At 58.4% G+C, this 16,043-nt stretch overlaps 1 protein-coding gene across 1 annotated transcript; it reads right to left on the bottom strand.

Annotated features, from left to right (window-relative positions):
* Positions 1 to 3,983: 3,983 nt before the first annotated feature.
* Positions 3,984 to 14,664, bottom strand: LOC122476436 (atherin-like). The gene is made up of 8 exons (XM_043569081.1): positions 14,600 to 14,664; positions 14,193 to 14,384; positions 13,372 to 13,810; positions 6,095 to 6,194; positions 5,772 to 5,883; positions 5,132 to 5,361; positions 4,638 to 4,763; positions 3,984 to 4,256 (listed from the first exon to the last, which is right to left on the bottom strand). The coding sequence occupies exons 1-7, from the start codon at positions 14,662 to 14,664 to the stop codon at positions 4,654 to 4,656; spliced, it is 1,248 nt and encodes a 415-aa protein (XP_043425016.1). The 3' UTR covers positions 3,984 to 4,256; positions 4,638 to 4,653.
* Positions 14,665 to 16,043: the final 1,379 nt, after the last annotated feature.

A 16,043-nucleotide genomic window follows, 5' to 3' on the forward strand; every position in this document is an offset into this window, starting at 1 on the left:
CCCCCCAGCGGACCTGTGCGGATCCACACTTCTGGCCGTCTCTCAGTCCAGACAAATGTGCCTCGGAGCGCTGTCCCCGGGGCAGGATCCCCGTCACCGCCGTCCGCCAGGGCTTCCCCGGACGAGGGCTGGAGGGCTGCCGCTGTCCCCTTGCTGCCCATTCCTGCGGAACCATCCGTAAACTACACCCGAATTCTTTCCCTCTCAGCTGATTACAGGAATTTTCTTTTCTTTTCTTTTCTTTTCTTTTCTTTTCTTTTCTTTTTTCTCTTCTTTTCTTTTCTTTTAAGTTTATTTATTTTGAAGGAGAGAAAGAGAGAGAGAAACCCAGGCAGGCTCTGCGCCATCAGCACAGAGCCTGATGTGAGGCTCGAACCCACGAACTGTGAGATCATGACCTGAGCCGAGATCGAGAGTCAGATGCTCAACCGACTGAGCCTCCCCACCCCACCCCTCCCCAAGGCGCCCCCAGGCCCGAGGATTATCGGATCTGCTATCACCGGGTCCAAACAGAAGAGGACCTTGCCCCGCCCCCTGCCCTGGCCGCAGAACCTTCTCGCTTGCTCCGGTCCTCACTCGAAACTCTCGCCTCCTGTATATCTTTACAACGACCCCCAATTTTTTACCTGCATGATCGCAACCTCACCCTTAGCAGTGGCGTCTGGGATGGACTGATTGTATTTCTCCTTGTGTGTAAGTAAAACAAATACTTGATTGAAAATAAGAACTTTCCATCTGAACGCTCCCTGAAATACCCAGGGCCCTGCAGTCCCCCCTGGGGACACGCTCGCAGGGGCGAGGGGGGGCAGGACGGGCACAGCTGTTTGACCGCACTTTTCAGTTCTTGTTTCTTGGAACCAGCTGAAATCTGACTCTGAGCCCTTGGCCACCAAGGTGGGCAGAACTTTGATTTCGGCTGTTATGGCAGATGGGCCACCCTAGGTTCTTCTAGAACTAATGCCAGTCCCACATCGGGGGAGGGAGGGTCTACTTACCATCCCCCTGAACCTGGATGGACCCACGGCTCCCCTGTAGTCAGCGGAAAGCCACGGAAGTGACTCTGTGCCACGGACAGTGACGCCAGGTGCACCTTGTGAGAGCCCGAGGCACCGGGTAGGCAATCTGACGCCCCTGAAGTGACCAGGCCCCAGGAGAGCCCTCTTCTGGGACCAGGCGTAAGCGACAGAGGCTTACGGGACCCAGGTCACCCCCAGCCCGGAGCCCCAGCCATCTCGGGGTAAAAACAAGCGGCCTCACTGTGGGTTTGTTCTAAAAAAATTCTTTTTTAATTTAACGTTTATTTTTGAGAGAGACAGAGACAGAGCGTGAGCAGGGGAGGGACAGAGAAGGAGACAAAGAATCCGAAGCAGGCTCCAGGCTCTGAGCCATCAGCACAGAGCCGGCCGCGGGGCTCAAACTCAAACCGTGGGTTTGTTTTTTTCTTTTTGAAAACTCCCGCCCCGCAGGAACCATCTGCCTTCAAGACAAATGGTTGTTTTGTGCCACCAAGTTTGGGGGGTTTCTTACACGGCAGTAGGTGTGGGAGACCCTTCCCGGTGGCCTTCTTTAGGTGACCGTGGGGTCTCTCCCTCAGGACCCATTGTCCCCTCGCCCCCAGCGGAAAGCTGCCTTGTGTCCAGGCTCTGGAGGTGGACATCGAGGCTCGGGGCCAACGTTGCCCACACAGTCCCCACGTCGGCACAGTCTCGGGCTCGGGGCAGGGGCCTGTGTGACTCATTTGGAGCCAATGACAGTGGAGAGGATATTTGATGGGAACTTTTGCATTTCAGATTTTATTTTTAAGTAATCTCCACGCGCAGCGTGGGGCTCAAACTCACAACCCCGAGACCAAGAGTCGCACGCTCCACCCACCCGGCCAGCCAGGCGCCCCCGATGGGACCTTCTGAGAAAACAATGAGGATTTCTCCCTCTTTGGAGACAGATTCCACAGGTGCCCCCCCACACGTACACAGCCCCCCACCCCACGGCCAAAGAAGAGGCGCTGACGAATTCGCCTTGACCATGAGAGGGAGCCAGCTTTCGGAGGAAAGTTACGAGTGTCGAAACCAGATTCGAGGCAGAAAACAGCAACAGCAACAAACCGGGCCCCAAAAGGGAGAGCTGCGCCCCTAAATCAAACCCAGCCTGAAGCTGTCTCTAAGTGACCGCAGGTGAAGCTGGGGGCACGTTGTCATGTCTCAACCAAGGAAACGGGTCACGAGGAGGCACTTAAACTAAACACGTCCCATAAGAATTCCAGGACTTGGGGCGCCCGGGGTGGGGGGCTCAGTCGGTTGAGCATCTGACTCTTGGTTTCAGCTCAGGTCACGATCTCACGGTTTTGTAGGTTCGAGCCCCACGTCAGGCTCCACACTGACAGTGCAGAGCCTGCTTAGGATTCTCTCTCTGCCCCTCCCCTGCCCATGCTCTCCCTCTCAAAATGAATAAACGTTAAAAAAATAAATAAAATGTTAGGGTAAAAACATTCTTTCTCCATCAGGATGCCCTTGCGTACAGAAGTGAGCCCTGCTCCACGCGAGGGACGTCGGCGTGGGAAGCAAGCTAACAGAAGCGCGAAGAATGAGAGAGGGGCAGAGAGAAGTAGCCAGGGCCCTGGTGACGTCAGAAACCTCTGGAAGCCCTCTCCACCTCTGCAAGCCCTCTCCACCTCTGCACTGCTCAGTTATTAAGTTAATACACTGCCACGATGTTTTTTTTATCTATTTATTTTTTAGTTGTTTTCAACGGGCTTTCTTACTTATTCATTTTTACGTAAGCTCTGCACCCAACATGGGGCTCGAACTCATGACCCCGAAATCAGGAGTCTCATGCCCCACCCGCTGAGCCAGCCAGGTACCCCAATAGGCTTTGTTTTCATTTCTCTATCATCTATCTATCATCTATCAATTACCTATCTATCTGTCTAAAGTTGGTTTCACTGCTCAGCACAAAGCCCAGCGCAGGGCTTGAACTCAGGACCCTGAGATCAAGACCTGAACTGAGACGCTTAACCGTCTTACCCACCCAGGCGCCCCTAGGCTTTACATTTTTGAGTAGTTTTAGGCTCCCGGCAAAATTAAGCAAAATGTACGCAGGGTTCCCCTACAGCCCTGCCCCACACAGGCACGGCCTCGGTCATTTGCTGCATAGTTCAGCCCACTGTCAACCCCCCCCCCACCACCAGAGTGGGACATTTGCTACAGTCAGTGACCCTGTGCTGACACATCGCAATCGCCAGAAGGCCGCAGTTTAGGGTTCATGCTTGGGCTGTACATGCTGTGGGTCCACCATCATTATTGTTTTTTTTTAATATTTATGTATTTTGAGAGGGGGGAGGGGCAGAGAGAGAGGGAGAGACAGGCTCCCAAGCAGAGATCAGCGCAGAGCCCGACGCGGGGCTCGAACCTCGAACTCCCGAACTCCGAGATTATGACCTGAGCCAAAGTCAGACACTTAACCGACTGAGCCACCCAGGCGCCCCTTGATAAATTCTTATTTATTGAAAGACCTCCAGTCGAGAAATAGAGAAGTAATTATTAGGTAGGAATGCACGGCACATGATTATGAGGAAGTCCCACCAGATCCTATTCCCAAATTATAGTCTCTCTGCTAAATTCCAGAGCATTTATACTAGGAAGCATTGATTTTTTTTTTTTAATGTCATCAGATGCATCTTTTTTGCAAATATTTTCTCCCCATCTGGGGTTTCTCTTCTCGTTCACTTGATAGCATCTCTGTCCCAGAGCAGAAGGTTTTAACTTTAATGAAGTCTGGCTTCTCAATTATTTCTTTCATGGGTCACGTCTTGGATGCTGCAGCTAAAAAGTCGTCACCAAGGGGCGCCTGGCTGGCTGGTGAGTTAAGCGTCAGACTTCGGCTCAGGTCACGATCCCACAGTTGGTGGGTTCGAGCCTCATGTCGGGCTCTGTGCCGACAGCTCGGAGCCCCGAGCCTGCTTCGGATTCTGTGTCCCCCTCTCTCTCGGCCCCTCCCCCACTCACACTCTGTCTCTCACTCTCAAAAATAAATAAATAAATAAACAAACATTAAAAACATTTAAAAATACTAAAAAATAAAAAGTCGTCCCCAGACCCAAGGTCAGCTAGACATGCTCCTAAGGGTAACTTCTGGGAATTTCAGTCCCACATTGTACATTTCGGCCTGGGGTCCCGTGAGAGTTCGCTTTGGTGAAGGCTGGAAGGTCTGTGTCTCGCGTCCCCTTTTTTGCATGCGGATGTCCAGCTGTTCTGGCATCACTTGTTGGGAAGCACAATTGCATTTCGGTTTTTGAATTTGCAGACAGCCGTCCCCGGCCCCTTATCCTTGGGGCACGCCTGCCAAGACCCCCGGGGGACGCCTGAGACCGCAGCTGGCTCTGAGCCCCACCCAGACTGGTACACACACACCTCCGAGGAGGTTTAATTTCTAAACTAAGCACAGCGAGGGGTGAACAACAGTAACCAATGATCAAACAGAACGATTATTACAATGTATTGTAATAACAGGTATGTGCAAACGGTTTCTCTTTCTCTCTCTCTCTCTCTCGCTTTCAGAATATCTTATTGTCCTGTGTTCCTCCCCCATCTTGTGACGATGTGAGACAATGAGATGCTCCCGTGGGGAGGTGACGTGCGTACCTGACGGAGCGCTGGGCTACCGTTGACCTTCTGAGGCTGAGTCAGAAGAAGGACCATCTGATCCTGACCGTGGTTGACCACGCGTCGCCGGTCTTCGGGGACTTCCAGAAGTTTCCGTGAGCATTTCTGTACAGGTTTTGCGTGAATATAAATTTTCATTTCTCTAGGGTAACTACGCACAAACGGGTCTCTTTATCTTTTAGGTCATTTTAGTCTTTAGGTCTTTTAATTATTTGGGGTTTTTTTTCTTTATTTTTTTTAAGGTTCTATTTTGGGGGCTCCCGCGTGGCTCAGTCGGTTAAGCTTCTGACTCTTGATTTCTGCTCGGGTCCCGATCTCATGGTTTGTGCGATCGAGCACCGCATCCGGCCCTGCGCTGGTGGCATGGAGCCTGCTTGGGATTCTCTCTCTCCCTCTCTCTACCCCTCCACCACTCACGCTGTCTCTGTCTCTCTCAAAATAAATAAAATTTAAAAACTTAAAAGTTTACATACTTATTCTCCAGGGAAGGACGCTTGCTCGCGGGGCCCAGGCCCCAGGCGGGGAGAAATCCCAGCAGCCCCGTGGCAGGTTCACGTGCAGGTGCGTGGCCACAGGTGCAGCTGAGGTCCCAGCCAACAAGCAGCGTGTGATCGAGCCGTCCTCTCGGTGATTCCGCCCCCAGCCTTTGAGTCCAGGCCCAAGGCGATGCCACAGAGGAGAGACCAGCTGTCCCCGGCAAACCCTGCCCAAATAGCAGATTTGTGAGCAAAATAACTTGACGCTAAGTCCTGGGGCGTTCATTCTGCAGGAACAGGCAACCACAGCAGGACCCCTCTTCTGTCCCCGGCTCTCTCCTGCGGGCCTCACAACGTGTCCCCCCCGCCCCCCACCGGGGCACCCAGCTAAGGCCAGAAAGGACAAGGTGGTAACTCACTACCTTGCCAGGCGTGTCCCCAATACCCTCTCCCCTCCTCTATAGTCACGTGGCCCAGTTCAGGTTAGCCCGGGCGGCGGGACCACATTGGGCCGCATCCCTGGGAGCGAGCTACATCTGCCTGCTTCCGTCCCAGACGACGGGGTGTGAGCAGATGTAACGCGTCTGCGGACCTGGGGCGCGTGCCCGCACGCGGGCTGGGACACAGATGGGCTGACCTTACGACCCCTCCAGGGGGTGGAGGGACCACGGCACCCAGGAGACCGCGGTCCCTGAAGGTCGACAGCAGCAGAGCCGTCCTGAGCCGCTCTGCTCTCCCCGCGTCGGTGCCTGGGACGGAAAGAAACCGCGATCTTGCCTGAGTCGCTGTCTCGGGGTTTCTCAGTTACCCCGGCTTAGCCTCCACCCAAGTAATACCGGAAGTGAGTGTCTCAAGCCCGGTGAGCTGACCCTCGCTGAGACGCAGGGCACCGGAGAGCCCGTCTGCTTCCTTAACACGGGACAGGAAACACACAGGCAGGAAACATAGCTGGACACTCACCTGCTGTGAGGAGCCCCGCGTAGCAGGTGCCACCGAGGGGGCCGCGGGAGATCGGAAGGCGGAGAGAGAGAGCCTTCAGAAGGAGCCGTGAGCAAGGGCCCTGCGGAGACAGAGGCCGAAATCGGAGGCCAGAACCGGGGAGACGGAAGTGGGGGCCAAGGGCAGTCCAGATACAGGAAGGAGAGGCACAGGGCCGACGCGCGAGGGCGCCCGATCCTTCGGGGGAGACGCGGAGGCCACGGTCCGCGGTTCAAAGGGCTCGGTAAACACCGAGGAGCCGGTGCCGTGGGGCTTAAACCCAACGTGGCCAATCCTACACGATTCTTTCCTGTTTCTATTAGGGAACTGTCTGCAAACAAATCTCTACTTGATGAGCAGCTTAAGCATAATTGCACCTCGCGTGTTACGTGCATATTTCACTGCTTTATTAAATCCTTCAAACAGCATAGTTCTGGGAGGTGTAATTAACCTCTTGAGAACATTACCTCGCAACACAATAAATGAACCATACGCTTCGGTTAGTCTTTCGAAAGACCCCTCAGTCTGTGCGGTCTGCAGCGGCACTGAGTGGGGCCGCGTGGAGGACCCCATTCCCCACGCCTGAGTGATTGGGCCAGAGAGGGACACGTGGCCCAGGCAGGGCCAATCAGAGCCCTTCCCTACGATCCACCCACAAAGGCAGGAAGAGGAGTTGGCAGGGGACCTAATCGCAGGACTCTAAAGAGGGGCTGGCTGCCCTACGGGGGAACAAGAGAGCCTGTTGTCAAGGCCGAGCAGAGATGACAGATGGACAGAGACCCAACGGTGCCGAGTCCCCGGAGCTCCTCCCCCACCTGTTCCCAGGCTCCTGCCCGACTCTCGGGCTAGTGCATTCCTCCCCAAGTTGCATTTCTGTCACTTGCCACCAAGAATCCTGGCTCAGCGTGACCCTTAGTGCGACATCTCAACAAACCCCCAAACCCTTGACTGCAAAACATACTAACATTTCACGAGCCACGTCCCCCAGGGGGACAAGCTGCAAAATAGCTATGACAAGGCCCTGACCGTAAGATGCATCCCGGTTTCAGAAACAGAAGAATAAGGGGGGGAAAGGGACTCCCTAGAACGGATAAAATATGGCAGCCGTGTGCCCGTGGATGCGTCACCGAGTCTCTGTCCTCGTCAGTGTCCTCATCCACAAAGCAAGGACGATCATACCCAGGACACAGGATCGGGAGGGTTAGAAATACAACACAGTGGAACTGTCTACACACAGACGTTCTTAGCAGCGTTACTCAAGAGTCAAAAACTGGAAACACCGTCAACTGGTTGGATGGGTAGGCGGAGCGGGGGCCAGCCGGGCTCCCCAGCGAGAAGCAGGAACGACACCACGCTGTGCCACGATGTGCCTTGGAAACATTCTGCACCGGAAAGAAGCCAGACGTGAGAGACAGCACATCGTAGAATTGATTTATGTGAAATGTCCGGAAAAGACAAATCTATAGAGACAGAAAATAGATGAGTGCTTGTCTGGGGCAGGAAGAAAGCAGGAGCGACAGAGAAGGGGCGTGAGGGATCTTATCTGTGCTGCAGACGTGCTCTACAAACCCACCCACTGTGACGGGCGCGGCCAGGCGATCTACTAAAAATCGGTTGGGGTGTATCCTCGAAATGAGTGAATCAGACAACATGGAAAATACGACTCGATAAAGTGATTACTATTATTATTTTTATTTTGAGAGAGAGAGAGAGGCTGAGCAGGGGAGGGGCAGAGACAGAGGGAGACAAGAGAGAATCCCAAGCAGGCTCCGCATCCATAGCCCAGAGCCCGATGCGAGGCTCCAACCCACAAACTGTGAGATCATGACCTGAAGTCAGGAGTCGGCCGTGCAACCGACTGACCCACCCAGGCGCCCCGATAAAGTTATTATTAAAGAACTAGATGTCGGGGTGCCGGGGGGGGGGCTCAGTCAGTGAAGTGTCCGGCTCTTGGTTTCGGCCCAGGGCACGATCTCACGGTTCTCGAGTTCTAGCCCCACATGGGGGTCTGCGCTAATGGCGTAGAGCCTGCTTGGGATCCTGTCTCTCCCTCTCTCGGCCCCTCCCCTGCTCAGTCTCTCACTCTCTCTGTCTCCCTCTCAAAATAAATAAATAAAAGATTTTTTAAAAAGATGTCAAGTGTCTAGAACAGACACGGTGGGTGCTCAAGAAATGGCGACCCTCCTCTGATCCTGGGGTCCAGGTTCCTGACTCCACAAGGCCGCGCCTTCCTGGGCAGCTGGGCGGGAGGTGCGCTGTTCTTTGACGTGCTGCAGGGGCTCCCTGGGGGGCACCCAGAGGAAACACTGCTTCTCGAAACTGCTGTGGTCAGAGACCGCAGCAAGGCCCCGTCTCCAGAGAGCCGACTGGGGAAACTCCCTCCACCCTCCGCCACCCCCACACACAGACGGAGAGGCTGGTGACCTACGGTGTCTCAGATCTTTCCTGGACTCAGTAAAACTCACAGGAACACCAAGAAACGAGGCTCATTTCACCCCCTGGAAAACGAGTCGCATCCCCGAGACTCTGCAACCCAGGTGAACCTTAGGCTTGTCTGCCTCCTGAGGGCAGGGCGGCAAGGACGAGCCTCAGGACCTGTCCGCCCGTCGGTTTAGTGACCCTCAGCGTGTCCAGATGCTCGGACACCGCCAGGAACTTGTGACACCGTCCCAGAGAGACTCTTCTCGGAAGGCCGTCCAGCACAAGGCGGGACTCGGCTCCAGGAGAGGCCCTGGCCTCCCTTCCCTCCCCCTGCCTGGCCGCTGGACAGAAATGCGGGCTTCGGGCTCAGGGAGCCCGCCAGGAACCACGGCGCTCTCTCTCTGCTGCAGACACCCAGCACAGGTCACCTTGCGGTGGACGACATTCGGGGACGCTGTGAGTGGCCACACCGCGCTGGCGGCTTCCCTCCCGGGGCTCCTTCCCGGCACCTGCTGGGGCCGATGGGGAACTGAGAGGCAAGGGTCAGAGCGCCAGCAGCCATCTTGTGTCACGAGGCAGCCTCGAGAACGGTGAAGAATTAAATGAGAATTAAATGGTGAAGCCCGGGTTCCTGTAACCGTGCGGCTGCCATCCCATCCTGGAGTCCCTGCCTCCCGACTTTTTACGCAAAGTCATAGACACTCGTAACTCCGTTCAAGTTGACGTCGTGTCGCACGAGCCGCGTCTTCCTGAAACACAGCCTGCCCGTCAGATAAACTTTTCATTCACTGACTTCCACATGCAGGACGATCCTGCGTGCTAATCAACGGTCCCCTAAAACGTTCTGTGCGAATCATCTCTCTGCAGATTCAGTCGCTGTTCCCCGTGGACTCACTTTATGAGTCTCAGGGAGGCCTTTGGGACTCGGTATTCCATTGGCAGTGATGCCCTGCCCGTGTTGGCACAAGGCTTACAAATGCGTCACTCCCCGCTCGGGTGGGCAATGACTAAACAGCACCCGAGAGTCCTGCAGCGCCACTCGAAAGAGAAGAATCTTTCTGCCAGATGGGTGTAATTCCCACCCCTAACGTGTGTGCGACCTTGCAGTCAATAGAGCAGCCCACGGCTGAGGGGAGGTGACCCCGGGTCCACCCTGGAGGGTGGGGCCGGTGTTTTGGGTAGATGTGGCCTCAGAGGCAGGCCCCGGGCCCAGGCCAGGAGACCTAGGAGGAGCGGGCTCACCCGAAGGCCCTCCCGGTCCTCCGGTAACTGCCCACCCTTGAAGCGGGTGCGTTGCAAGCCGGGAGGGTAGAGGCACAGCCCCTGAGCAGATGCATCCGGGGCCCCTGAGCTGGCTGAAACGAGCCCCTGGGGAGAAATTCCCAGAGAGCACATCCTCCCTAGGATATTCACGGCCTCGGGTGTTATTAACAAGCATTTTAAAGGGGTCGCAGGTCAGATCCATTTAGGAAAAGTGCCCACACGGATCTCTCCAAGCCTTGCCCTCGCCCCAGTCCCACTGTTCCAGGACCCTGGGGGTGGGCGAGCGCAGGGCACCCTCAGGGGGACTCTGCCCACCATGCAGGCCGGTGCTGGGTTAAGGCGCCGCTTCTTCCCAAGTCCCAGCTTCCTTTCGTTACCGACCACCGGGCACCGCGCTGGGCTCTGCTCGGCGCCCCGGGACCCAGGGTCGTAGGACGGCGGGTGGCCAGTGAGGCGCGAGGCAGGGGCTCCAGGCTCAGCGAGGGCGGCGCCCGTTGGGGTGCACAGATCCTCACCTGGAGGACTGCCAGCCGCACCCCTCCCCAGCACGCTCCCCGAAGGCGCACCCCTCCCCAGCACGCTCCCCGAAGGCGGATGGGAAGGACCAAGTTCCTTGTGTCCAGTGGGGCGCCAGGCCCCGCCCACAGCCGGAGAAGAGGAAGTAACTCTGGGGGCGGGGCCAGCTCTGCCCGAATGGGGGAGGGGAGAGGGGAAGGGAAGGGAAGGGAGGGGAGGGGGAAGGGTAGGAAGGAGGAAAGGAGAGGGGAGGGGGGAAGGAGAGGGGGACGAAGGGGGAAGGGAGGGGAGGGGGGAGAAGGAGGAGGAAAGGAGGGGGAGGGGAGGAGGAAGGGGGAGGGAGGGGCGCCCTGGGGTGCACAGGAAGCAAAGGAAAAATGCCACTTCCTTCTCCCCTGGCTACTTCCCTGTTTTGTAGTCAAAGAGATGAGCTCTCCTCGCCCAGCTCAGTCCCTGGAGACCGCTCTTGAGCTGAGTTGTGAGTTCGAGCCCCACACTGGATGTAGAGATGACTCAAATCTCAGAGGAGAAACAAAGGCGGGCAGGATTCGGAGGGGGGGCACACCCACCTAGGGGCAAATCGGGTGGCTTCCGGCAGCACTGGAACAGCACTACCCAGCGGCCGGGCCACCCATCCGGACACCCACCCATCCGGCCACCCGCCCGGCCACCGCCAGGCCCCAGGCCCTAGCTCGCTGCCTCGCCCTAGGTCCTGTGGACGCTTCACGCCCCACCGAAGGCCTCTGCTCTCTGTCCCCTCAAGGACGTGACTCCAGCCGCTGTCCCCTCTCCACCGGTCACCTCGGGCGGCAGGGACAGTGCCACCATTTCTCCCACTTCTCGGGCCACAGGAGCACTTTCCAGCTCACCTCCCTCGCAGCTACCCGCTCCTCTCCCTTTAGAAACTCTGCGGCGCGTGCCTGCCCCTTCCTCCTGGCCCCACCCTGGGCTCCCCTCCTGGCCCCTCCAGCAAGGCTCTTGCCACCTCAGCAGTGACCTCGTGGCCGCTGGACCACGTGCTCAGTCCTCATCGTCGACCTTGCGACAAGGGACAGGACGCTCACTCCGTCCTCCTGGCGACACCCTCCCAGGGGGTTGTGGGACGCCACACCTGCCCGCCTTCCCACCCGGCTCCCCGCTCCTGCAGGCTTTCCCTCCCTCTGACTGGCTGTGCTATGGGGGGTCCGTGGCTCAGTCAGTCCGCGGACCCCTTCTCTCTCCAAGTCCCTCCCTAGATGGACACTGTCCAATGCAAGCCTAATATGAACCGCATGTGTCCTTTAGCATTTTCTAGGGGCGCCTGGGTGGTCGGTTAAGCGTCTGACTCCTGACTTCAGCTCATGTCATGATGGCGGGTGACAGGATGGAGCCCCGAGCAGGGCTCCGAGAAGCCTGCTTAAGATTCTCTCTCTCCCTCTCCTCTTCCCCACCTGTGCCCCCTCTCTCTCTCTCTCAAAATAGAATCTAAAATAAAATCAATTTTCTAGGAACCAGGTTGGAAACGTAAAAAGGAAACGGCGAGATTGATTTTAAGACTACATTAACCCAAGGGGCACCTGGTATTCGATGTAAAAATTATTGAGATACTTTACTTTCTTGTACTAAACCTTCGAAATCCAGTTTGCATTGAACACCTGCAGCGTCTCTCAATGTGGACACTAAATTTTCACTGGACTTTTAAAATTTATTTTTTGTAATCTCGACACCAAGGCCGGGGCTCAAACTCACCCCCCCGAGGTCAGGAGTGCTCTTGCAACTGAGCCAGCCAGGTGCCCCTCATTGGAAACTCTTTTTTTTTTTTTTAATGTATATTTATTTTTGAGAGACAGAGAACGCGTGCGGGAGGGGCAGAGAGAGGGAGACATGGAATCCAGGCTCCAGGCTCCGAGCTGTCAGCACAGAGCCTGACGCGGGGCTCGAACCCCTGAACCGTGAGACCGTGACCTGAGCCAAAGTCGGAGGCCTAACCGACTGGGCCCCCAGGCGTCCCTCCACTAATTTCAAGTGCTCAGTAGCCACACGGGGCTGGTGGCTCCCGCAGGCCACAGCGCGGAGCTAGATAATCCCAGCAAACTGTGGCTGTCAACGGCCAGGAGGGCTGTGCGGTGACCTCCCGTATTTATGTCCGGCCCGCGCATCTCCGCACTGCAGACCCGTCGGACCGGTGTCTGCTCACCCCTGCGCCTGGATGTCTAACGGGTGCCTCGGCCCGGCCTGTTCAAACCGGGCTCCCACAACTAGCAAGGCGTTTTCCCCGACCCAGTTAATGACAACGACTCTCTTCCGGTTGCTGAGGCCCAAACCGTAGTGCTCCTGGACTCCCTTCCCTCTCTCCTACCTCCTATCTGGCGCGGCCGTAAGCCCTTCGAGAGACTTCCAGAATCCCACCGACCACTTCTCCTGTCCCTGTCACCCTCCTTGGCTCTCCTGGGATTGGGATTTGTTCTGAGGACCTTCCGTCTGGGCCGGCAGCTCCGGGCGCGGTTCCTGCCGTCTGTTCCCCACTCAGAACGCTGCCTGGAAAAGAAGTCACACTTGTGCCCCCCTCCGCTCAGAAGCCTGCAGGGCTCCCAACTCCCCCAGGAGAGAGTCAGCGGTGGCCCACAAGGCCATCCAGCGCGTGACCCTGCCCTGGTGCCCCTCCCCCCCCAGCTCCTGCTGCTCCCGCCACACTGCCCCCCCTCCACCTCTCCCCCCCCCCCCCCCCGGCGGTTCTGGAGCGCGGCGGGCCACCACGTGTCTCTCTCTGCATGACTGCCTCCTTCAGGCCTGTCCTCAAACTCCACCGTCGCCTTCCCAGTCACCTACCTGAAAGCCACCTCTCCTGTGAGCACACTTCCTACCCCCCCCCTTCCCTGCTGCTGTTCCCCTAGCCCTCGTCGCCAACATGTGGCGCATTCCACTGAGGCTAGTCTGTCTCTGCCATCACAACCTCCGCTCGATCCCCAGTGCCCGGAACGGTGCCCTGGAACCTCTGAGGCCCCGCATACACATTTTGAACGAACGGATGGAGTCGCAGGCGGGGAAAGCCCTGGCGCAAACCCGGGGGCGGCTGCTACCTTCCGGGGCCTGGAGGCGGGGAGGCCTCGCGCGCCGGAACTGCCCTCTGCGGGCGGGCGAAGGGGTTGCGGGGAAGGCGGGGGCGGCGACCGCCTCCGGGCCCAGGGGGTCCGGGCAGATCCGGATGCGGATCCGGAAACTCGGAAGCAGCAGAGCGCGGCTTTCAACGCCAGGTGGGGGGGTGGTGTCGAGGACCCTGAACGACGCACGGCCCGGCGGGCGGGCCGGGCTTTGTCCCGGGAGGAGGAGCCGCGGACCCCGGGCCCCGGTGGGCCCAGGGCCCAGGCGGCCCTCCCCCCGCTCCGTCCTCCGTCCCGCCCGCGGGGCCGCAAAAGAGGCGCGTGGAGGCCGCGGAGGCGCGCGCGAGGGCGCGGGGGCGCGCAGGGCCGCGCCGAGAAGGCGGGCGCTCGGCCGGGAAGGGCGCCGGCGCGGGGAGGCCTCGGAGGCGGGGGAGGCGAGCGCGGGGGAGGGCGCGGGGGCGCGCAGGGCGCGGGGCGGTGCGCGGAGGGCGGGCGCGCCCCCGCGGGGCGCACAAAGAGGCGCCCCTTCCCGGGCACCTGCGAGCCGCGCGGGGCTTCCCTGCTCGCGGCCGCCGACCCCCCCACCCCCACCCCGCGGCCGGTATTTATTTGCGCTGGCGGAGGGGGGCGGGGCCTCCGTCTGGGACCAGAAAATCTTTCCAGGAAGTTTGCTCCTATTAATACTCGAGTTCCTGGCAGCTGCTCTCTGCGCGGGGGGCGGGGCGCAGTCCTGGCGCCTCCCGGGACCGTCCCCGTCGGTGCGGGTTCTCGGGAGCGGGGCGGGGTGGTCGGGCCGCCACCTTTGGGCGATTAGCGGGCGGGGTGGCGGTGGGACCCCTTCCCGGGCGGGGGCGACCTGGAGGCCCCGAGGTCCGGACGCCCGCCGCGACCTTGGTGCAGCCACGGGGCGGGAGGACGCTGCGGCAGCCGCTTGACCTTTGAAACTTGCGTGCTTCTCGCCGCCACCTTGCAAGCTCAGCGTCAGCTCCAGTCTGCACAGGGGGACGGACAATGGAGCTCAGAGAAGTTCGGCACGCTGTCTGAGGTCACGGCGCCGCCGCCCAAGCGAGGGCCCAGGTTTCTGACACGTGTCTCGCGCGACGCGGTCCCTTGGAAGCAGGCGTAACAGGATTGATCCTGTCGTAGCGGCCAACGGAATCGGCCCCCAAAGGGGCACCGCGGGAAGCTGCCGGCCCGCACGCGGCACCTGGGAGCCTGCCGGGTGTCGTCGATCCCCTTCGGGCGCCGCAGAGAGGCCTGCGCGGCGCCCATCACACCCCCCCACCCCCCCCCACCCCCGGCGCATCAATCACTTCGCCAAAGAAAATTTGTTCTTAACATCCCTCAGGTGCATGTGTAGATGAGATCGGAAGCGGTTGACAGCTGCCTCTGGAGTCGTGGGTTCCTGACAAATGCTAAGGGACACGCACAGCCACATGGCACTGTCTCTTCCCCAGTATTTTCTTTCTCTCTTTTTTAAACGTTTATTCGCCTTTGAGAGACAGCGTCAGCAGGGGAGGAACAGAGAAAGAGGGAGACACAGGATCCGAAGCAGGCTCCGGGCTCTGAGCTGTCAGCACAGACCCCACGCGGGGCTCGAACCCATGAGACCATGACCGGAGCCAAAGTCGGAGCCTTAACCGACCGAGCTCCCCAGGCGTCCCTCTCTTCCCCAGTATTGTGAAGGCAGCCGTGGACACAAGGGCAACCTTTCCGCTCCGGGGTATCGGCCCCCACCTGCTCAGGGACTCTGTCCAGCTCGGCGTGGAGGTGGGTCACCACTCCAGGGCCACACTTGGAAACTTGGGCCAAAGGAAGTTTGGCTCGTGAGCCTTCTTACTCTCGTCGCCAGGGTCCCCTCCACCTCCCCGCCTCCTCCGCCACCCGTGTGTCTCCCAGGTGGCCGGAGGAGGATGGAACACATCCGGGCGTTTTCAGGTGGGACCTGCCAGCCAGAAAGTCCTCCCGGACGCGCCCTCGCAGGAACAATACTTAAAGCCCCCTGATGGAGCACGGAGAGCCGGCTGTCGCATCTGTCTCCCTGGGACGCGGGGCCTGGTGATCAGTGGGGGGAATCTCAGCCCTCTGCTGGCTGCAGTCAGCTGAGGAGGCTTTCTGGAAGCTTAAGTCCTCAAGCATGGCTGCCTCCGGGAGCTTCCCCCGCTGCCCTGAGCTGGACCCAAAGGGCCCTGCTTCTGTTTGCATTCATGCTACCAGAGCGGCCCGTGGGGGTGGGGGGAGGGGGGGTCCGCGACACAAATGCCCACTCCCCACTTGGGTGGCCCGGGCCCACCAGCTGCCTTCACTTTTGGTAGCATCAGCTATTTTAATGCAGAGTTAGGCACACAATCCTTGCTAAAAATAAATACAAAGGAAAACCCCAAAGTAGCTGAGCCTATTTCAATACCTTTTACTTTTCTTGTCCCTGGTTCTTTTGTCTTCTCCTTGTAAGTCTGGAGCTGCCTGTCGCACAGGGCCCACCCTGAGCGGCGCGGGGCTCCCGCCCTTGTCCTGTGGCCGCACAGCCCAGACGTGACCATGGGCAAGAACAGAGTCAGAGGGACTGAGGGAAGGAGCCCCGACAGCCATTTCTTGGAGCGCGGTTTATTTAAAAAAATAATAATAATAATAATTTTTTTTTTACATTTATT

Source organism: Prionailurus bengalensis, chromosome E4 (genome assembly GCF_016509475.1).
Source record: "Prionailurus bengalensis isolate Pbe53 chromosome E4, Fcat_Pben_1.1_paternal_pri, whole genome shotgun sequence".
In the NCBI taxonomy this organism is placed as follows: domain Eukaryota; kingdom Metazoa; phylum Chordata; class Mammalia; order Carnivora; family Felidae; genus Prionailurus; species Prionailurus bengalensis.